A 24,376-nucleotide genomic window follows, 5' to 3' on the forward strand; every position below is an offset into this window, starting at 1 on the left:
CTAAAATACATGAATAAGTTATAAATGTAAAAATCAGAACTTCACTGCATCTGAATTTTCTATCTGAAAATTCTATATTGCTTTTTTTTTCTTACTATTATCTAATTAATTCATGTTCTTCTATGCTCTTTGAATAAAAGATATTTTTTAAAAAGTAAGCTACATAGATTTATATCTTAGATTATCACACACACAAATCAAAACTGCAAATTTCATTTATTTTTAGATTGTAGGTCAGGAACCTACAGTAACTGGAAAGTATCCCAGACAAGTAGAAAATTAAAGATTGTGTTTACAGCTGCTATGACTTCTACACAATTAGAGCTGTCATTACTGTTATGCCACTTTAAATCATTCATAAAACTCACATTTTCAGGACCATGAAACTAAATTTAATCTTTCTTGTGACTAACTGGATCAACAATTAGAGACTTCAAGTGTATAAAGCATGAAGTTAAAACTACTCTGTTCTCAGATTCTTGCCTCACCTTTTATTTTAATCTCAGCCTTCCCTCCTGCCCCTTCCCATTTGGGAGCAATGTCCTTACCTTGTTGAGCCATTCTGCTCTCTCTGTGTCCGGAAAATGCACCTAAAAAAACCCAAAACAAATACAAAACACAAATTAATACAAATAAAAAACACTTTTTAGTTTATTGTGTCCAGTCATTTATAATACCAGAAAGCTTAGGGATCTCCCTAGACAGTGGACAACATATTGAGCAGTCAACACTCCTGACAAGAGAATTAAAACACGAGCAAATTAAAACACAAACTCATTTCTAAACTACATAAATATATGCTTGGACTTGTTTCTGGTAGTAGCACCTGGAACAAAGTACTGCTGTAACACCATGGACAAACTGAAAAACAAGCACAGCCAACCCAGCTTGTGTCAACCAATATTAACAGGACACTCGCGACTGCCAGAGTCCCACCTGCACTTCCACTTCCTTTCATTCATGCCAAATCTTCTTCAAGGTCAATAAATCATGGCTATAAATATTTAATCAGTGAAGTTGAAGCTCAGGAATATGGATTTAAGTTCGGCCAAAAGCCCTTTGAAAGACATTTCTAGTGATTGGTTTCTTTAAACAACTGCAGAAACCAGTCAGAGACTGAGTGACAGTTTATATACAGGGCAGAAAGTACCCGTGGCAATAGGAAAACATCAACTAAATGCTGGATGAACAGACACAGTTTTCCAGACACAAGTGAGCACAGGTAGTAGCTTTACCTTTTACAAACACACACACCAAAAAAAAACCCAACCAAAAAATCCCCTCCAAACAAAAATAAACCCCTGAAGAAGCAGAGCTAACAAGAATTTCCTTAGAAACTCTCAGGCTGTAGAACAAGATGCAGATCACACCTCCCAAACACAAAGAGCCTTTGAACACACTAAAAAACTGTGACCTACATATGGTGACTTTTGTGAAGCAGTGTCTCAACTGAACTGCCAAGTCTTAATCTCTTCAGAGCATAACAGATTGCACCACGGCTTCAACAGCAGTGATTTTTATTATGCATATCCCAGATGTGAACAGGCACTGAAAGACCTACTCTTTAAACTGTATTTTCAAAAAGATGAATTTGAAAGCAAGCCCCATTAATGACTTCTTTCAGTTTTTATTCACTTCTTGCATTAACAATCAGCACTAACATATTCTTCATACACTCAATCTGCCCTCAGAGCAGTCCTTAATTTCATCTAAACCCCCAAACTTTTGCTATGTAGTTTTTGCTATGCTGCCCATCAGCAGCATAATCAACTGTGTCAGTTATCTCTCCACTCTGTTTCTTTTTCAACAATCCCAGGTCAATAACAAAAGTAATCCCCATGTTCCTACAGATTCTTGAAGAATTACAAATGCTGCTGTCTTCCACTGTCCTGCATTTGGGTCACAACAACCCCAGGCAGTGCTACAGGCTGGGGACAGAGTGGCTGCAAAGTGGCCCTGGGGAAAGGACCTGGGGGTGCTGGTTGACAGCAGCTGAACATGAGCCAGGTGTGCCCAGGTGGCCAAGAAAGCCAAAGGCATCCTGGCCTGTATCAGAAATGGTGTGGCCAGCAGGACCAGGCACTGATTGTCCCCCTGTCCTGGGCACTGGTGAGGCTGCACCTGGCATCCTGTGTTCAGCTTGGGGCCCCTCAATCCCAGAAGGACACTGAGGTGCTGGAGCATGTCCAGAGAAGGGCAGTGGAGCTGCAGAAGGGTCTGGAGCACAAGGCTTATCTGGAGCACTTGATGGAGCTGGGGTTGCTTAGCCTGGAGAAAAGGAAACTCAGAGGAGACCTTATTGTTCCCTTGTAGGTTGCAGCCAGATGAGAGCCGCTCTCTTCTCCCATGTGAAAAAGAGAGAGGATAAGAGGAAATAGCCTCAAGTTGCACCAGCGAGGTTTAGAATGCATATAAGAATTTTTTTTCACTGAAAGAGTTGCTAAGCATTGGAACAGGCTGCCTAAGGAAGTGGTAGAGTCACCAGTGCTAGATGTATTGCAGATGTGGCATTTAGAGTCAGAGTTTAGTGGTAGATCTGGCAGTTATCAGATTAACAGTTGGACTTGATGATCTTAGAGGTCTTTTCCTGAATTCTATGAGGCATTGCAATGAACAGCAACAAAATAAGATAAATAGAAACAACAAATTAAACACACAGATGAGGAAAGGAAAAGAAAATTCGTGGAAATACCAAAAGCAAACCTGTCTGCTGTGAGTAATGCAAGATATAACAGTTGTCATGTTCACGATTCATTTTTAGTCTTCTGTACAAGTATCCAGTTGACATTCAACAGAAAAGACACACTAGACTTGAGAGAGGCTTCCTGCTCTAAATATAACCTCAGCCCAGATGAAATTCACCTTCCTCCAAAGGGTGATCCAACTTCCCAGATTCAGAGTCCAAACTTCTGAAGGCACAGGCCACATCCCCTGCACCGTGCACACAGCTGACATCCAGTACACCTCTGTGCAATGAGGAGAAGAGGAAGTATCTCTCTTGCACCTATCAAGCAGTCTTCACATTCAGTCCCAAATTGTGCAGAAACACTTGAGATAGGTTGGGAAACAAAAAAGAGGCCACAGATACTCAAATCTACCCATATATGCTAATTTATTAATTTTTTATTTTATCTACTCTTCAGTCTTCATTAAGACCTTGCTTAACAGGACATGGCTCTTAATATTTCCACAGATTTAATAATTACTTGTCCTTTGGTGTGCCACACCTCTCATGCTCCTACAGTTACATGAGTTGGCACTAAGCCTGCTCCTCAATTATGTAAGCCTAGTTTACACCTGCAGCTGCATGTGATAATAGGCAACAAATAATACAATGTTTTCTATTCCTGTTTCTCATCCCTTTTCCATTCTTGCTTTTCTGCTTGCTCACTCCAATTTTAACTTAGTTGAGTTTGGTTCATTCTAACACTCAGAGAGCAGAGAATCTTAGATTTTCAAGACTCTGAAATTTTCAGTCAAGCCAACCTTGAATCAAAAGCTGGGCTTTGCCTAATCTTTAGATGCTCCAAACCCAGGCTGTCTGAAAACAAAGAATTAAAAATTTATCCATCTACTAATCCCATATATTTTCAGCCTGCTATATAAGACTGCAATACTAGTGGCAAAATTATTTTTTGCTTTAAGATTTTCTGACTTCAAATACAATCCTATGCATAGACAACAGGAAAAAGCCTGAGGGATAGAAGCTGGATCAGTCAGGACTAACACAAGAACATTGAAGCAACTGCACAAACATTTTTATGACCAGAGCAAGAATCAGACCAAGTGATGTGCAAAGTCTGTTAATTCTAGTATAAAAATCTATTGCCAAGCACAAGAGAAAGAGACAGAAGTCAAGATTTCAGCTAAGACAGTTAATGACTAAAAGCATTTTCCTCTTGGCTTCTGCTAGTAAATTACTCATGCAGGTTTGGCAAGCAGTGTCATTTCAACCACTTGGTGTGGCAACTCATTATTCAAAGCAAAGTATAACAAGAGAGAACTGTTACAAGAAATGCCCCAATGACCACGTTCAACACCAAAAACATCACAATATTACATGTTCCAGGAAAGTTCTATTATTAAAGGTTTTCTTGGAAAATATTTGGAAGTGGTCAAAAGATGCATTTCTGCACATTAAAAAGACACTATCTGGCTTTCTCACACAACTGCTTGTGCTTAGCTCTGAATAACTTTCACATTTACTTTCTATTTCTGATCCTGCACTTCTGAAAACTCAATTCAGAATACAGCATTTTTTGTAATGATCAATAAAACACCAGAAAGAGCCCAAGGAATGCAGTTCTATTGTCCTGGAAGACAATAAAAGAAAAAAGGGACAAAAGAAAACCACTTACAATAGCAGTAAAAACAGCAGAAACATTTCTTATTATTTTATTTTTTAAACTCTCTTCATACTGGCTAAATTGACTCAGTTTTCTGGCCAGACCAGTATCTGCATCTTTCCAAGGAAAAAAGCTAGACACAGAATAATAACTATTACATTCAAATGCCATGAACTAAGGATTGGTGGGAAATTTTGAAGAGTCAAATAGCAATCAGCAAATAACATGAAATGAGGATCAAAGTGCAAATAATAACATAAATGCCTTAAATATAATTTTTCATTCACATAAAGGAAGCTACACTTTACACTTATCTACATAAATGTCCCTAAAAGCAAGCATTGACAAGAAATTCAGAAGGAAGGACATGACATCACCCTTCTGTAAGTAATGTTGAATTGCTCTCAACACAAGTCACAGGTACTAATAATCTACTTTAAAACATAAATTGCATAATAGCTGTTACTATTCACTGATACCCTCATTGTAAAACATTTTTTCTTTTAAAAATTATCTTTGAAAGTTTTCTCCATCCTTAAAGGTATTTATGAAACAACCCTAGTTAAATTTAACATTTATTTTATGATTATGAATAACACATAGGCCCTAAATATTATCTACATAACATCTACACTGAAAGTACAAATCTACAGGTATTGACCAGAGCATTCCAAAAACTGAAAACTTAATTTGCTACAAACAAACCACTTTTCATGAATTGTGTACTACAGCAATAGAAGAAATAGAAGCAATAAAAACAGATTAAAGAAAAAAAAAACCAACAAAAAACAACAACAACAAATAAAAAGCCCCCCAAAAAACCCCCAAAATTTTGGTTTCTTCCATTTTACATTCAAAGATGAAAGGTAAGAATTCCAATGATCTCAGGCACATGGTGTGATTCTTGGGGTGCTCTCCATAGGGCCAGGAGTTGCACTCAACAATCCTGATGAGGCACTTCCACACACTGTAGAATATTCTACATAAAAACCAATGTACTATCATAGCTATGCTTAACAGATACTTATCTGAGTCAGCATTACTTAACTTAAGCTTAGTTCCTTCCCTTTGCACTGATTATTTGTTGCTCCAGATGTAAATCTTAAAGAAACTATACCAGCCACTTTAAGGTCACACAATATAATCAAGTTTCTTTGTATAGTTACAAAGCAGCAAAATATTCTTGAGCACTTTTCCAGCTGTTTCACAAATATAACTTCTATACTGAGCCCTTCTGCTTACTTTGGAAAGCTAAAATTACATATATAAATCCTCCATCCTCCTCTCTAACAAAAGTACATTTGTCTAGTTTAAATGTAAAAATGTATGAGGGTATCACAGTAAATTTTCATAGTCTCTTCATACATAATCTGTGGGTAGGGAGAGACCATACCACTGAAGGAAATTCAGGACAGAAGCCCAAATTAGGTGCTCTAAAACCTTCTGAATGTCCAGCATAAGCAGTTATTTAACCATTAAGCCTAAAGCCAGTGGTGTGGCAAAAAACCAAAACACACTAAAATTAAATTTTCCTTTGAATTATAGCTGACAGTTTGTCTAAACTCACTGCACTTGTAACTCAAAAAGGCCAGAGAAAGTTACTAACAGGAGAAGGCCAGCATGGCTAGAATAAATGGTGTCATATAGTGATATTCAAGCTCAATTTAACAGCTATTCACTCCAGTGTTTTCTGGTTGGTAAAGCAGGCTGGCCTAAGGACATTTTAGGTAAAACAGAGCTCAGCAGGGCTAATAGCTTAATCCCATGTATTCCAGCCAGCAATCCCCTCTCAGTCTCTGAAGCAACAAGGAGCAGCAATAGGTGAATTATTGGTTCCCTTCCACTTTTGCCCCTTGGCACAGCCTGAAGAGGCCTCTCCTCACAGCCAGGCTGCAGGGAGGAGCTGAAGATGGGGGAGCTGGGAGGGAAAGCACAGCAGCCAGGCTCTGCAACTGCAGGAATTCACCTCTGGGGTTGGCTGAGCAATTCTCCCAGCCTCTATCAATACCAGAAATACCCTGGCTCTCTCCTCCTCTAAGGAAATCCCACAAAATATTTACTGTTGCAGAACTGCAGGATGCAGTATTTCTGAAAGGAAAGGTTAAATGCTAATAGTGAGGGTTCCTTAGAAATCCTGCAGGCCCTTGTTACTAAACCAACAATCAACTGTTATTCCCATTACTTCTGCTAATCTGATTAAGTTTCTGTTTAGCATGCCTTGGGATGGATTTTGTGGTTGCAATTTTAAATACATTAAAATAATCAGCCTTTGCACAGCAAAATTCATGCTCAGGACCACAAATGTGGCGTGTTTGCAGTTTGAGAATTAAGCCAGGACTCTCAAATCAGTTTCCCTGAGAATCATTACAGATGAGCTGCATGTGCCTCATCTTTCAACAGAAACATCTGCAAGGTCCAGAAGCAGACTGAGTATAGAAAATCAGTTTTGTCAAACACACTATTTATGTCCATAGGACACTTCACAGAATACTAGTTAGAAAGACCCACATAAATCAGTATCAAGTAACCTACAAGTGTTGCAAAATAAGCAGCACAGGTTTTGACAATAATGGCCCATATAAACAAACAAAGAAAAAAAGTTTTTAAAAAAAATCAAACAAAAGAAAATTAAGGGTAGAGGAAAAAATAAAACTACTCCCCTCCACACAGAGAGTACACACACTGAGTAAGATATAAAGGAGGTGGGAAAGGACCTTAAAATTTTTGCCTCTATGATCATGATAAAACCTCAAAGTAAAATGGAAATAGTGGAAAAAGTAGAAACATACTTAAATGAAAGAAACAGCTGTAATACCAAGCAAGGTTAAGGACTATATTTATTTATAAAGTGGAACATAAGCCATTTAAGTGCTTGGACAACACATTGGAAAACAAAATAAACCTTTATGAAAGAAGCAATTACATGGCCTTTGAATCAGATTTGCACCTATAAGACAAGAGTGGCTTTAGAAACACATGCTTGGTACCCCACCACATGTTCCCAAAACACTCTACCAGCACAAACACTGCCACCCCACGTGAGCTGCCTCTATCAGTTCAAGTCCTGTGAGGTGCCACAGCAAGTTACAGACAGCTGTTCAGCACGAGTTTTCCAGGGTGATCTCTGTATTCCCCCCTACCCTGAGCTGTTTCAGTCACTGTGAGCAGTAGGGTGGAAAGTAATTTCTTCAACAACATAGCAATTAAAGACAAAACAAGCTGGTGCTTGGAGAAATTGAAACAAGCAGCTTTTCAACACCTCCAGGGTTCAATAGTAACACAGGAAAGCTACTACAATAGAATTCATACACCTCAAGTAATAAAACTGACATTCTTTGTAAGGTATGGAAATTTTAATTTCCTTACAACCTTCCTTGTTACCTCTGTTCCTCATCCCTTTCTTAAAGGTCCAAAGAAAAGCCTAACATACAGAGTAGTTCAAAGCTGGAATAAACAGCAGTTCACATACACAGGACATTTCAGCATCCTGGTATGGCCTGAAGGACATTATTTCTTAATATATATTCATAAGTACCATATCTGGGGGACAAGGAAAGCAACTAGCAGCACATAGGCTGTGTCTTGTAAAGTCAGGCTAAACCAGCATAAACCAGACCCTCCCAAAACACTGCCAAGAGACACCACTGCCCACACACACACCCTTTGAACCTCACTAGAGCCCAAACTCCACAGAGGGATCCCATATCCAACCTTTCTGCTGGGCTAAAATTAAAGCATGCCATTAATTCAAAAGATAAAATGCCTTTTTTACATTTTACCAATAACCAGAAATGTATCTGTATTTCTCATTTTAATAATACAATCATGATACTTTGCTAAGATTTTTTTTAAATATATTATATATTAAATACATATACAGGACTGTAATTGAGAGAGTTGTCCCTCTGTTTTCCTGCTTATTGCAGAATTCATTAGAACAGCATTTAGAAAATCAACAATCCTCCAATTTTCGCTAGCAGCCCATCAAAAGCCTAATCAGCTTATAGTTTTGGCAGCTGAGGATTCAGAATCCATCCTTATGCAGCCCTGCAACACCACCAGAATATTCTCACCTGGATATTCTCCCCAGTTTCTACAGCAAATAATGTCTTTGGAAATGCAAAATAATGCTGTATTTGAAAAAGATGAACCCTGCCTAAAAGGAGGCTCCAGAGCTCTGATATGACTGAAAAAGCTGCCCAGAACTAAGTGCTGCAATTCAGAAGTGAAGGATGCTGAGCCATTTCAAAGCACAGCAGTTTCATTTTTTCATGCACATCTTTCACTTCAACATCTATTAAATATGCTTCACTCACAGTGGCAGTGTGACTTGTCAAAAGCTGCATAACTTTTCAGCAATTTAACTCACCAATACCAAAACTAGATACAATTTGCCTAAGTGCTGCTATTTTTGCAGAGATGGAGCAAGCATGCCATAATAGAAAGTTACCCAGAGACCTCCTACTTAGCAGCAGCTTGCTCTAACAAAATCCTCCGGGATAGGCATTAGAAGCAGCTGCTCTGGAAGAATGACAGAACAGAAGTCTGCTAGGAAGGGAACTGGAAAATCCTGCTTCTAGCCTGACAGTCAGCCTCTGCAGCCCCAACTGCAGGCAAGAGCTTCAGTCTAGAAACTAAAAACCGATCATCTTTAACTTCCAGAAGCATTCAGGCCTAATCTCCTCACAAACAACATGAAACAAAAATCTCCTTCTCCACCAGTAAAGGTTAGAGTTTCCTTCCAAATACATGGAAGTGCATTGGCATGGTTTTCTCTGGTATCTGGGTGCAGAATCTACCCTAAACACAACACAGGATGTCTGCCAGAGAGAACCACATGGGTTTGCTTTGCTCAGCTGTTACCTCTTCCAGAACAGAAAGCTTGAAGCTTTTAGTCCACTACCACAGATTCATCTTCTAGCACAGCCTAATTTCAGAAATATCTTCAAGTTCTCATATATTAGTAATATATAACTCAGGCTTCAATGTAGAGATGACATCAATTCTGTAGCCAAACTGCTTTATTTTCACTGCAGTTTAATATCTTGTAATTTTTCCTGGATTGCCACGTTCACATTTCTTTTTCATTTTCCATCTCAAAAAGGACAAAGGCAAGTTTTCAGTGCTTAGTTTGGAGTGAGACATGACAGTAATAATAATAATATAGGAGTAGAAGGCATATGGGGGGAATAGGTTGCAGGAACCTTTTAATGTTTTCCAGTTCTGAGGGGCTGACACCCAGAACCTCTGGCAGAAGACTGATAACCAGACACAGGAAGAGACATTTTTCACATGTACCACACCTGTTGAGCACATCTTAAAGTGAGGAAACATAAAAATTTAGGTGTAACATTTTGACTGTTTACTATCCACATTTACAACAGTTTTTGTCTATACCACTTCCTCATTCAGAAGACTAGAAGCTAACATGAACTCATAGGACAACAGGATGCCCTTTTCCAATCTCACCTCAACAGGCATTTACAGCAGAAACAATTGTATTTTATAAATGCTGATGTCCAACAGAGGGCCAGGACAAGCACAGTTTAAAAAAAAAAATAGTAGCATAAGGCTCTATACAAGCAAAATATCAAAAACTGGATTTATACTGACCAAAGTCTTGCTCTCACACCATGTTACAGAGAAGTAGTGCAACCAAGGTTTACAAAATGAAACATTTAATGTTTCATAAGCCTGCATTAGCACATCTCCAAATTCCCACAAGCATTGCAATTACTGAAAGCAAAGACCCAGATTTTAAATGTTTAAACTGCTAAAAGGCATAGGATGAACCACAGCTCTCAGGACCCACCAAATTTTACCACTTAAAAAATCTTGCACAGTACTCTTGTTTGACATTATTGACTTTACCCTTGTATTCCCAGGAGTAATTTAATTTCTTCTTCTCCTTCTACAAATAAAGTCTTAATACCTTGAAATTCAAGCCTTCAGTTTTTAAAATAAAATTATTAAAGCATTAGCACGATATTTTCAATTTGTCACATTTCAAAAACACGACCTCTTTTGTACTTTCAAGTCTCTATAACAAATTCATTTTCAGTTCCCTTGAGAATCCAGGCATGTTCCCACCCCACTGCATGCCAGAGTGTCTTATTCTCTTGACAGTCAACAGAAGACAAATTTTCCTCTCTGGACTGCTAAACATTAGCTTTTAAAACAGCTTATACAACCAGTGTCACAGCACAACTTGCTATTCTTTGAACAGTCTACAGCTGTGAAAAGAAGTGCTGGGCTCTGCACCAAATTGCCAGCCAGCCTTGTTGCTAGAATCTACAATAAAACCCTGAAGGTTTCTTCACCTTTTACTCCACTGACCTCCTGCCCTATTCCCTCACCCTGCAGTCAGCTCTGATCCAGAGACTGATTCCTGCAGCAGGGAGAGCTCGTTCCTTCAGCACTCACTGGATGCACAGTTCATCTCCCTAAGGGAGCCATGCAGGTGTTCTGTGAGAGCTAAAAGGGGCATCAGCTTTCAGAAAAGGCAAGTGTTAAGAAGCAATCATCACCTTCTGCTAGACTCCTCTTTCTCGGGCAGATTAAATCATCTTCCCTGTCTTTAGCCTGAAACATCTCCATGATGAAGGCCAACCTTCTATTCTTTCTAATGTAATCTATAATTCACAACACATTTGAAACAAATCTATGTGAACTGTGACAAGTATAATTGGCTTTGTATTTGTTGGGAATGAGCAAACTGCAAATTTGTATTTGAAAATACAAAAGAGCAAAATGGAGAACTTGGATTTTTTTTAGTGGTATCCAAAAAAATGCAGCATCATGACACAAAAATTCAAGCTAGGTTAACCTAGAATACCTAAGAAGTTAATCCTAAGAAGTCAAATAAGTCTGTATAATACACTCAGTAGTTAAAACTTAATGCTTGTTTTGACTGACTCTGACCCAACACCAGCAAAGATGCTCAACTTCTGCATACTGCACTGCATCCAGTACTATCCAGCCAGAGCTTATCCTTGATGTTAACACATTTTTGAAATACAATAAGAAATCATGCAAGATATAACAGGCATTTTAAAATCCCTGTTTCATTCCTAGTTGAAACACTAGAAACCCACTATGTAAAATCCAGAGAGTATAAAGAATGCAGAGCAATAGACCAGGAGTTGTGTGGAACTTGTAAATAATCAGTGATTAACCCTCTCTGAAACTATAAAACTCTGCTGACAAAGTAACAGAAAGCAGAGCATTCCAATTAAAGGGAAAGCAAAAAGAGCTGCAGTGTTTAAATGGGGTCTCAGTTAATGCAGTGACAAATGGTGGGGAAGGAAGCCCAGCTAACCTGACAGCACCAGGTATCAGATGACAAACTTACATGTGCAACTCCTTCTGGTTCTTTCATTCAAGCATTTAACCAAATTCTTATACCAGCTTCATATACAAAGCCCAGTATTTCTAATAATTAGGTAGATGCTAAATTTTTTTTTAAGGTTTATAAGATTTGTTCTCCCTTCTCTCTAGAACAATTCTGTCCCCCTCAATGGGCTGTGTATCAGCTCCCCTCAACAGTGTGTACAGCACTGTTCTGTAACAGAACTGTTGCCATTTCACTGGCAACACATTACATTGCAACTCCTGCACTAAGAAAGATCAAACATCCAGCTCATACAGCAATCAGAAGTGATGTCCAATGGAAAATCAAACTAAAACAGTACTATGGAGTTATCCTGCCCTGAATGCCCTCTCAGCTTCTGCAAAGGATGGCTATAACCCTTAGCAGCTGCTGGCATCCTCCAGCACCCCTTCTATCTTGAGGCATGCTGAGCCCTTACCAAAGAAAACAAGCAAAAAAAAAAAAACCCACAAGCAATTCCATTTAATGAATACTCCTCAGGTAAATATACTTAAAAGTTTAAGTGCAGCCCTTAACCTCATATGGGATCATACTGAAAATGCAAGACCAACAAAATATGTAATTGGAAAATACTCTGACCACTGAATTCCAATCCCCTACAATTGCAGGACTCATTATCCTATTTTTGTTTATAAACTCCACCTTAAAACCATGGAGTTTGCTACTGTTCCTCAGAACAGAGCAGGAAGGGCAGCTCTGGTGTGTTTTGGTAGGCTGGGTTGCTAAGGAAAGACACTGAAAACACTCCCTGCTAAATCAAGTTTCTAAACTAAGGAATGCTTCATCATGTTTGAGCTACAAGGTGGAATCAAAACCCAGACTGCCTCCCCAGCTAAATTATCTATTATCCTTAAATATCAGTCTTACTATTTTGAGTCTATATGTTAACAAAAGGTACTTTAGAGGAAAAAATGTCCTCAACAATGACAGAGAGTAATGTTCAACATAAACAAAAATCCCCAGCCAGTAATATAATTTTGCTTTGAAACAGAAAAAGTACTTTCATTATTTATTGAAAAGATTTTACAAAGACATAGGAAGACTTTTAAATTTGCACCCACAGCCTTTAATTCACACAAATCACGTTTGGACAGCCTATCTTCCAGCTGAGTATCTATCCCATGACTGAGCTTAGCACCTCTTATCCAAGAAGCTATTTTAGAAAAAGCAGAGTAAGTGCACTTAATTCAAACCTGCACAAGGACAGGCTGCTACTGAAACTGCATCCTCTGAGGAAAATTCATGCGCTTATGTTACTGGGCTGGCACATACAGCATCTGCACAGTGGAACATGCAGCAAGTTGCAATTCTCCTAGGCCTGCAAGGTCTCTACAACTGTACAATAATTTTCAGAAAGTGAAATACCAAAGTAGACCATCCACAGCACTAGGAGATTTTTGTTCATCCACAAACAGATGGACGCTACCTGGCAGACACATCACAGTCTGCACCATATTGAAGTCCACACTTAGCAAAAAGGAAGATAAAGCTCCTCAAGTGGAACTGCAGCAAATGAGTAAATGAGCACCCAAGGCTGGCCTGTACATTTTTTCCAACAACACAGTATTACATGTTTTAGTATTTTAGTTAAAACACACCTGGATATTTGTCAGTCCTGTTGATCCTTGGACTTGTGTATACAGCAACATTTGTTTAGTCATTTACCCCAACCACACAAGTCTTTACAAATCAATAAAGCCAAGGGAAAAGAAATACTGCTAATATGTAGGAAATCTGGAGTTTGAAACCACCATTTCATCTTTTGAGTGAAAAAAAGGAAAAACACTGATGAAGTTTCAAGATGGTGTCATCTTTTAAGACATCAGTAGTAAATACAAAAATACAAAACACTAAACAGAAATGACAAGTCAAAAAATTATTTCAAAAAATTATTTCAGTTTGCAATGCTCCTGTTCACCCTACCAAAATTCCTCCAGGCCCTGCTTGCAGGAAACATCTCCTAAGATTCCAGCTGCCTACAGACACAGACACCTTCTCTCATGTCAGGACTGCAAACCATCACTGACACAGTCTTTTGACGCATCTCGCTTGCAATGCTCCGCATCAAAACATTCTTCAGACTCTGTTACAAAGTTTTTCCATCTTAAAAAAGCAAGCAAAGTAAGTGATCATAAATTCTAAAAAATGTAAATCCTATTTCTAAATTAAGTTCTTTTTAAAACAATACTGGAAACCAAAGAATCTGCTTTCTCCAGTGTTTTGGGAAGTTTAACATTTGGCCATATACGCTTTAAATGACACTCCATTTAAATTTCTCTGCTTCTAATGTAAATTCATTTATTTTATTTGCATATGTTTGTAGAGGAGTTCCTGAGTTTTTTTGAGAGAATATACTCTGATTTTCACAGAAGCCCTTACAAAAGCAGCCCTTCAGTGGAAGCACAGACTGTGGACAAACTACTATCTTGAGTCTATACCCAAGGTTTTCAATAATGCCATCAGTTCACCTCTAGAATGGCCAGTCAAGTGTGCAGTGCTGACTTGAATGACATAACCTTGCTTCTATACACACACAGCCAGTGCTTATGGGCAGCACCACTTGCATGGAGATGTTTTACTCACACCAGAAACCACCCCTTACATAAAGGCAGCCTCTGCCCTTCCAACAAACCATGGGCAGCAAGTAGCTGAGTGATTTAGATTCAATATCTCCTTGGCCTAGGAGGAGCAACGTTCCAGCATTAGAAATTGTTGGGTGTTTGACAGCAGGATGGAGACATAGCAAGAGTGAAAAAAGAGGAATTGGATACATTATCCCTCTTATAAATGCAACACAGAACTGTCACCTCTCCTGTTACTGATTATCATCAATGCTGAAGGTAAGCCAAGCATTTGGGGATCTCTTGAATATTCTTTACTCCTAGCTCAACTCTTACCAACACACTGTGCTCTTCCACTTTGCCATTTAGCAGCAAAAATAGCCATCATAAATCAATGCCATTTTAATTAACAACAGCAGTAGGCAGTGCCACGTTACTGCCTCCAATTAATCATAACATTACACACCTAAGAGTCTTTTAAGACTGAGCAGTTTATAACTGATACTTAAGCTCACAACTTCTGTATTTTAATCTGCATCTACTGTCCCACTTTGTGTATTTATACAGCCCATAGCTGGAACTGTGATAATCAGATCTTACCCACTAGAAGTAGGTTGTAGTTTATGACAAAGGAAAGATGAAAAAAATGTTTTACATCTCAGCACCCTTTTACCTACATATGGTTTCACAGCAATTTCAATGATTTCCAGTTTTTAAGATTCAAATATTGTTAATCAGTAGGCAATTGCAACTGATTAATTACTTTTCTCTAATTCTCAATATTCTTTTATATGTTCAAGAATAAACAAGTCACTCTACACCTGCTTTATCATCAATAAAAGAGAAATAAAGGCCTCTGGGGAGATGTATCTGATATGTTGAAGATTTCCTTATTGTCAGTACAGTCCTCTGGAGATGTGTATACTGACCATAAAGATAAACTCCAACTAATTTGTATGTTTAAATTGAAGAAGTTCAGCATATTCTAGCTCTAAGGGGAAACCAAACACCTATTTGCTAAAACCCAACTTAGTAATAATTCTGTAAATTCTAAGAAAACTGCCTGAACTGCCAACAACCACCTAGTAAGTCAGTTGTCTAAAATCTAGCTCCAAGAAATCTTGCCGATGGCAATGCAATTTATTTGACTCCTCCAAAGCAGAGCCTTCCTTCAGCTGAATTCCTCTTGGACAGGTTAATCTTTGTGCCCATGCAGAGAAAGGTATGTGCAGCCAAGTCACTGTCAGCTCTGAAACTCTCAGCAGATTTTGTAACAGATGCTAGTAATTTTTTTAGAAATTCTACCACAGAATATTTACTACATGTATTAATTAAAATCTAACAGTTGTGGCCCAAATTATTCTTTGATAAATTTAAGCATGTAAAAAGCAGCAGTGTAGTTAGTTAACCTCATTATTGTAGGTTCATATTATACAGAGAAAAGGGACCTCCTGCAAAGAGCTCTGTTCACCCCTTCCCATTCATCAAAGGCAGGTTCCAGGGACAGACCTTCATCTCTGGAAAGAGGTGCCCAAGTATGGGACCTAAATTTCAGTTTGCTACAGGAAGTGTGACCGTGTGTACTAACTGGCAACAGATTCTCTTACAGGTTTTACTGTTCATTTTGCTGTTGCAGGCCTGGATCCCAGCCCTGTACAGCTACCAGATATTCTCAGCAGTCTTAGATCTGTACTCAGCTTTTAATCACATGTAATAACTTTCTTGCAAAAGACATCACTTGAGTTAGAAGAATGCAGTGATGACAGTTAAAATGAAATCAACCCCCTTGAGTAAAATGCCATAGTTATTTTCAGAGATCTGCATAAATAGCAGCTAATTTGCAACTATATCTTCCCAACTCAAAAAAGTATTTTCAAGAATTTGAAAAAGTCTTTTCCATGTACAACTAGACTCTGAGGAAAAAAACAAAACAAAAAAACAACCAAATATTTTATTTCTTTACAACATCAAGGGATGCTGAAGTCAGGTCCACAACCCTTGTTGCCATATATGATTTGCCTTATCTGATACAGTCCTGACTGCTCAACATATTTGAGAAACTGTTACAACATGAATACTCAGCTGCCAGACTTCTCATTTTTTAAAAATACATTAAAGATTTCTCTTTTAACTGAACAGTTTAAGATTGCACTGGGTGTATGTGGCAAGATTCTCGGAGGATGGACAGTCAGGGCCACTGGGGTGGCTTCTGTGGGAAGTTGCCAGCAGCTTTCCCTACAGAGTTATTTCCCTATTTCCCTCCCAACAGAGCCAATGCCAACCAGCTCCAAGTGCACCTGCTGCTGGACAAGGCAGAGCCCAGCAGCAACTGCTGCAGCACCTCGGGGATAACTTCAGATAATTACTTCAGAAGAAACAAAAAAATATTTCACAAAAGTAGTTCTGTCCAGGGAAAAGTGAGAACATGAGAGAAACAACTCTGCAGACAGCAAGGTCAGGGAAGAAGGAGGGGAAGAGGTGCTCCAGGTGCCAGAGCTGAGATTCCCCTGCAGTCCATGGAGCAGGAGGTTGTGAATCAGGAAGAAAGTGAAGCTCAGGAAGAAGGGAGGGGTAGGGGAAGGTGTTTCTAATATTTGTTTTACTTTTCATTATCCTACTCTGATTTGACTGCTAAAAATCTCCAATTCGAGTCTGTTTTGCCCATATTGGTAATGGTGAATGATGTCTCTCCCTGTCCTTATCTCAACCCTCAAATTTTCCATTGCACTTTTCTCCCCATCCAGCTGAGGAGGGGAGTGACAGAACAACTTTGGTGGGCATTTGGCATCCAGCCAGGGTTAAAACACAACAACTGAAATTAACTTGTAAACTATGTTGGGAAATGCATTTATTTCAATTGTCACAAGCTCATACAGTTACTTTCTTATAAAATAGTGACATCTCAAATCCCTTGTCATTGACTAAGCTGGACTGCTTCATGTCAAGAACTTTTTCTATTTTACTTACTCAGTGGGAGATCACAAAGTAAGATCTTGACTTACACATTGCCTTCTCCACTGGAACATGACAGGAATGTTATTTCCATGTGGCTGACAATGCAAACAACCACAGTAGCAGAAAGCAGAGCTGGAGTTCATAACTTTAATGGAAAAGAAAACTAGAACAAATGAAAACCCTCCAGACAACTGGGGTTGACAAAAAAAAAAACCAACAAAAAACATTTCCCCAAGCACTGCAAGTCTCCAGCAAGAAAGCAAGTGACCTTGTAAGTTCTTACATGTTAAAACTAAACTAGAATCTTATGTGTTACATGGGAATCAAGACTCAGAACTTGACAGCAAAGGAAATTCCAGAGTGATTTGTCAGAGCTTAAAACCCATTAATTTTAGGAACACTGATGAACTAATCTTCTCTCTGGCAAGTAAATACATTTACTGCTCTCCAATAAACTGAACCTACAGTTTACCAGCTTGCTCCCTGAGGACAGAGATGTGAATCAATCTTATTTCAGTCAAGGATAAATGCTTTAAAGCTCCATTCACTTCCACCCCTCTAGCAGAGTTCACCACAAGCACAAATACCTCCATTTACACTAAAAAAGTTTTACAAAACATCTGCTAAATATTTTACATTGCAAATACCAAATTCACTCAAAGTGAATGATGATGAAAGTTTAGGTGTATCCCACCACAGCCAATACACACTGCCTTCCAGTACCCCTTCAAGTCTTCCTTTTGCCCATTTCCCTTGGTAAATGTTTTAATATCATCTAAAATTACCCATTAATCCTCAATGGGCCTGTCTACACTTATTCCCAAACAAGAACTGCCACCTACAATTGTCTGCCACTCCTGCATGGTGTCCAGAACACCACTGTGCAGACCCTCTCCCAGTCCCAACAGAGGTTCAAGCACTTTGTCAGATTTACTTTATCAGACTTCCTCACTGGCTGTGCCAGAAAACCAAGGAGTTCAGCATAAAGGCAGCAGGTAGAAGGCAGAACAGTAACAACTTGTGTGCACTGGAAGCAAATCACAGAACACTGAAATAAAAGAACATGTTTGGAATTCCTCAGCTCTCAAATAGCAAAATTAAAGTACACAATCTTAAATGAACTTTATTTGTAAACAAAGCAACCTCCAAATCAGATCTACTGTCAGGCTGTCACTATGGTTCTGTGAGTAATGGATTATCTTAATGAACTAACAAGAAAAAAAATCATTAGAGCTTTTCTTTTGGTTAATCAAAAGTAACAAAAAGAACATATTGGTAACATTTTGGTTATTCACTTGAGTACACAAAAGATAGGACGCAAGGGAAAGAAATGTCAACTAGAATTGCAAAACTTTCAAAACACAAAGGACCTGAGAAACAATTGTTGGCAAATATGATTTCTGTTATTAGACATCTGAAAACAAGCATATATTGTATGCAACTTTTTCTAAAGCTTTATACATAGCCAAATGTACCAGAAAATTAATTCCCATTATAAACACTTACATGAACATGACAGAAATAAGTGATTTTATCAAATGCACATGGACAGTTTAGGCACATTCAGATCAGCACTGTACTCATACCTAGCACACCCTTAAAAGAAAAAAAAACCCAAACACTTTCAAAAGCCCAAATATCTGCCCTAAAATATAAATGAATGTAAAGATTATCATGAACAAATAGAGAACAAGAAATTACTACAATTTAATCTAATATATCAATCTCTATGGAATATTCTTTTAACACATACAAGTCAGATGACTGAGGACTGGTTTTCTGTTCCCCCCATGAAACACTCTCTTATCATTTCCTGGCTGCCATTTGATATTGAACTGGCAGAGGGTGGGTGGGTGGAAAAGCATTCTTTTTCTAGTTCAAGTATTTTAGGAGAAAGTCATTGAGTGAGGAACACCACATTTTAGGATACAAATTCAGTCTGCATCATAAAATTTATTACTAGACTAAGGCAACTTCCTAGCCACACACAAGAGAGAATTTAGCATTCCAGTTCAACAATTAGCAAGATGAATCAACAGCCTGGGGGAGGAGGGAAGACTTGCCTCAAAACAAATTACAATTTTTCAAAATTCTGGACCAGCAAGCTTACTGCATTAGGAAATACTAACAAATGAAGAGAAGACATTTCCTCATTTTAATCATTTGTATAATTATATTCATTACATCAACAGTCAGCTTGAAGCATGCAGAGAGCTCAAACATCCTAAATACTAAGAAGTCCTGAGAGTTTGCCCTGTAAGTCTGCACAAAAACTCACAGCTCAGAGCATGTCTTCTCACACTCCTTCCTGCAGAATAAAACAAATCACAGGAGCTCTTGTGGAGGTTTTGGATATGAAGCTGTAAACTTATTCACTGGTCTACAGAGGATGCTAAGTGAAGAAAGGCGTCTGAGAAAGCACAGACACATGGGGTTTTTTCTATTAAGCTATGCAGATCTGAAATAAGGCATGAAGAACCACAAAGTACAAAGAAGCAGTAATAATGCTTAGATATAAAGCAAGTTGTGAGTTCTCTGAGCTGTGAAGTTCCATTTCAGCTCTCCCTGAAAAGTTTTCCTCCACACAATTAATTTGGTTTTAGCAAGCTATTTTTAAAAAGATCACCTACAAACTTTAAGAGCAGAATTGTGGATCATTACACTGCATGATTAATTCAAATCTGAGCAAGCAAGGTTTTACAGCTACCTTCATGCTCCAGCATAGCCTGTATTTACTTTTAGAAATGAAACAGGCAGGCACTGCATTCTTAGACATTCACCTTCTTCCCATCTTCCCACTAAGCACTGACAATGACAGAATACAACACAATGGATTGTCAATATATTTAATTTTATATTCTGTGTTGCATCTTTCAAATTTTTCTCAGAGGAAACTATTTCAGTCTGCTTGGATAATTCACTGAGCCAGTATCTAACTAAAGGAATGCAAACAAAGGTTATGAAAACAATAGTGTAGTCTGTTACTAGACTCCAACTGACGTTTTCACATAAACAGATGCCAAAAGTTATGCAATTTACACTGCAAATGTAAATCTCTCAGGTAAAAGTGCTGCAACTGAACTAATGTAAACTCAACCCATGTTGCTATATGATAAGGACAGCCAAATGACAATGCAATTCTTGTCTGTCATATGACAGTTATTTTCAGCCAAGTAAAATTAGTTTCATGTTTCTAGTGTAGTAACAACTTCATGGCACATAAATCCAGGCTGCTTCAGCTGAAAACCATTAGTCCCATTTCAGATATTCAGGTCTTAAGGAAAATTCTGTAGTCATATCAGGGTGTAGCAGACAAAACTTTGTGCAATGACTCATTATATGGGAACATTGGTCTTACAAAGGTTATTTATATAACAGGAGTTCCATTTGAAAAATCGTGTGTTTTAACATTTGCAGCACAGAACTTTCAATACAATCTACTTAGCTGACAGGCATCCAAATGCTTCAAAAGGTGTCATCCAACTTTAGGTGTCATCACTACATCCAACAAAACACCTTTCTAAAGACAGCATCTTTTTAATTTCTATTCTTAATATTTAAGCAAATACTTGTATTTTATGCAGAAAAGATTTCTTACCATTTGTAAGCCATAATTGGAGACTGAAAGCTAATTTGAATGACAGCTTAAAACAAAAAGGAAAATGATAGAATAATTCAGGTATGAAGAGACTTCTGGAGTTGATCCAATCTAATCACACACTAAAAACACAATCAGCTTTTAAGCTGAATCAAAATACTGAGAGTTTATATGCCTGATAATGAGATAAAATGTCAAAAAATGTTATAAATGTTATAAAAGAAGTTAGATATGCAAATTGACATTATAAACAGCTCCCACTCAAACTTTGCTGCCCCACAAAGATACCTCAGCAGCATTATTTTCCACCCTTTTCTAAGGACAGCCTCTTTGTGCAGGCCCTTGCTCCATCTCACTTTAAACCTGAGCACAGGCCTCCGCCACTTCCCTTCTGCAGGCACTGGCACTTTTGTGGTCTCATAGTAAACTCATGAAACTCATCCAGCTGAACACCCAGCTTGGCAGAAAACTCACAAATAGTTGGCCAAGTAAATTCTAATGTTGGCACAAGGTGGCACTGGGAAAGTGCAATTGGATGCAGAACATCCTTTTTGTCAGGAGAGTGCACATTTACTTCATTTTGAAACGGCAGAATCAATCCCTTTACTAACCCCCCAATCCTCTCTGCCACAAGCATGAATGCAGGAATGCAGAGCAGAGCCTACAAATAAAATTCAAATTATACTAAATAGGGACTAAGCTGAAAAAAGCTTTCATATTCTTGCTGTTGCTCCAACTTTTAACTGTATCAAGGAAGCACATAGAGAGAACTAAACCAAACCAACCAAACAAAAAACCCCCATGCCATTTAAAATGAAAGGAAAGTAAAACGCCACCAATGTAATAAAGACTAAAAGACTGGTACATGAAGCTTGGTAAAGCTGTTGGGAATAAAACACTAGAAGTAGGCTGGGGATGGGGATCAAATGATGTGCAAGAAGGCTCAGGAACAGCTCTTTTCCTCCCTCTCCCAGACACCCTATTAATGGGATTCAAAAGATGGGACACAGCTTCATACCTGAACCCTGACATTAGGATGGAAATTTTAAGGCTTTTATAAAGAAACAAGGGATCAAAAAGCATCTTGCAAAGCTGAGATAAATGGAACACACTTCCCAAGGCTAGTGTGCTGGTTTAACACAGGCCCCTAAAGCCAGGAAATGACTCCTAATTCTAGAACCTCACTTTTGTAATGAGGTCCTTACAAAGCAAGTTAAATCTGAATTAATTCCAGTCAATGGAGTAGAAGCTCACTATCAGATATGTCCCTAGCTGATGGGGCAAGTTTGTACAACCCCTCTTTCCACTCCGCATGATCCATTATTGCCAGCTCAGAAACAGAGAACCTGGCATATGCCAGAAAAAACCCACATAAATCTGGGAATTGGGCTTCACCATTTCACACACTTTCAGCAAATTCTTGGTTTAATTCCTCCCTCTTGTTTCTTATCAAACATTTTCTTTCTCAACTTCACAGAACTCTCTCCTCATTCAATTGAAAAAAGTCTTACCCAGAATCAAAGTGCCATATGATCTAAAGCTATACAAGTGATAAAGTGTCAGACTTCTCTAAACAGTTCAGTTTCAGAATTTACTGAATTCAAACAGTTGTTTCAAATAAAACCACTCTCTCCCTATTCTTATCAAAACACTGTTTCCACAGTGTTATTCACATCTCATTCTATGTTGAGCACACCTACTCTGTATAACCTTTATTTTCATTAAGTGTTCACAAACAGCAGCAAAAGATAAGGATTTAATTTTCTTATTTGAAGTGGCACAGTATTTACCCTGAATGTGCCAAAGCAGCCCTACACATCCTGCATTTGAAATTCTGCTGCCCTTCAAGCTTGGTACGTAACCCCTAGAAGCTGGCCCCTGCTAGGCCACAGGAAAGCTCCCAAGGTGCTGGTGGAGTGTCCACTCTCCACTTCCTAAGGAAAGGGGAATACCAATCAGATTTAATTTATACTTCCCAAGAGCAGAGAAAAGCAAAGAAAGATAAGATACCACAGGTCAAACAACTCTGTATCTAAACTAGCAATGTCTCATACCAAATCTATTATTTGTGTAGTATGTCCAGAAGAATCATATTCTTTTACTGATTTCCTTTTATCTACATATCAGAACATACCAAATCAGTAGCATAAATTCATAGTCATTAACTTTTGCTTTCAGAACCTTATATACAGTTACAAGACCCTGACAAGCTCATTTCAGACACTACAGAGGATATTTAGAAATAAGTGTTCTTTTAAAACTTGCTATTATTCAAAAGCAAGGTTTTTGAAAAATAAACAGATTCACTATGGGTATATGGCCAGCAAAGCTCAAAAGAAGCTATGCCAAAGGCAATTTCAGCAACTAGAGAACTAGTAATGAATTGATAAATGGGAGATAAAGTTTAATATAAACCACATTATTTAAGTCAAAGAAATTTATCTTACCAGAAACAACATGCCACCTCTCCTTTCATATTGAAGAAAAAGAACAGGACATCAAAGAACACTTCACATGTATAAAACAGGCTTTCATTGCTGTAAACTGCAATGAAAATGTTTTGACAATAATCCTGATTCAACTTTATTTCCCAGAAAGTTCTCATGTTAAAAAATAAATAAATAAATCTTAGATTGCATACCCCACCACATTATGATATGCCAACAATCTCAAAAAGCAGTTGTAATTTAAAATGAGAAGAATCTTGTGGAAGATGCAGAAAAGGTTGACTGTTATCCCAGGTTTCTTTCTCTTCCACAAAACCTCAGTCTCTACAGACAAGATCTTTCTGACTCCTGCATTCTTAAATATGGCTGAAGATGGGCCAGTCCTTATATGCAAAGGCACTTAGGCATGGAAACAACAGTAGCAGACTAAAACGGTAAATTAAAAAAAAATCAAATGAGCAAACAAAAAACTAAAGAGACCAGTACACATCTTCCTTAGTTATTCACACAAACTGCATATTGAAATGACATGTACAGTAGTCCCAAAACACAATAGTAATTTCTACATAATAATAATTTGTTAGATGAAAAAAGAATGTAAAGCCTGTGTCACCCACAAAGAGCTCAAGAGGTGTACTAATACTTTCAGGCTGATGTTTTTCTTTAGTAGTTTGATATCATGTTCATGAACAGCAACTCAACATGTGGGTTTCTACCATAAATATTTCGGAAATGGATCTTTATAAATGAATACATAGTGAGGCTCACCACATTACTATGTGAGAGAAGGTGTTTTGGGACAGACATTGTCTCAGCATAGCTTTAACACACTCAACTTAAAAACTCTGAGAAACAGGGAGATAGGATCAATTGTCTGATATCTTTTTTTTTCCCCCTTTGGTTTTCCATTCCCAAACCCATCATTTACATTTCTCATAACTATGGGGTACTCTTAGGATGTCACTCAGGTTATCTAAATTTCAAGAAGTAATACTGAAACAAATTGAACTTCTTCCTTTAAGAAGAAAGCCCAACCACAAAAACACACACAACCCACAACACACAGATGTGCATATTCA

At 38.1% G+C, this 24,376-nt stretch overlaps 1 protein-coding gene across 3 annotated transcripts in view; it reads right to left on the minus strand.

Moving 5' to 3' along the window:
• Positions 1 to 24,376, minus strand: part of ESYT2 (extended synaptotagmin 2) — a 79,367-nt gene that overhangs the window by 49,677 nt on the left and 5,314 nt on the right. For all 3 annotated transcript variants that reach the window (XM_071428611.1, XM_071428612.1, XM_071428613.1), the window contains exon 2: positions 549 to 590. In XM_071428611.1, coding sequence (XP_071284712.1) covers positions 549 to 590 — 42 coding nt within the window. The remainder of the gene's footprint in view (positions 1 to 548; positions 591 to 24,376) is intronic.

This window comes from Agelaius tricolor, unplaced genomic scaffold (assembly GCF_023055355.1).
Source record: "Agelaius tricolor isolate 1412-34295 unplaced genomic scaffold, bAgeTri1.0.p SCAF_6, whole genome shotgun sequence".
In the NCBI taxonomy this organism is placed as follows: Eukaryota; Metazoa; Chordata; class Aves; order Passeriformes; family Icteridae; genus Agelaius; species Agelaius tricolor.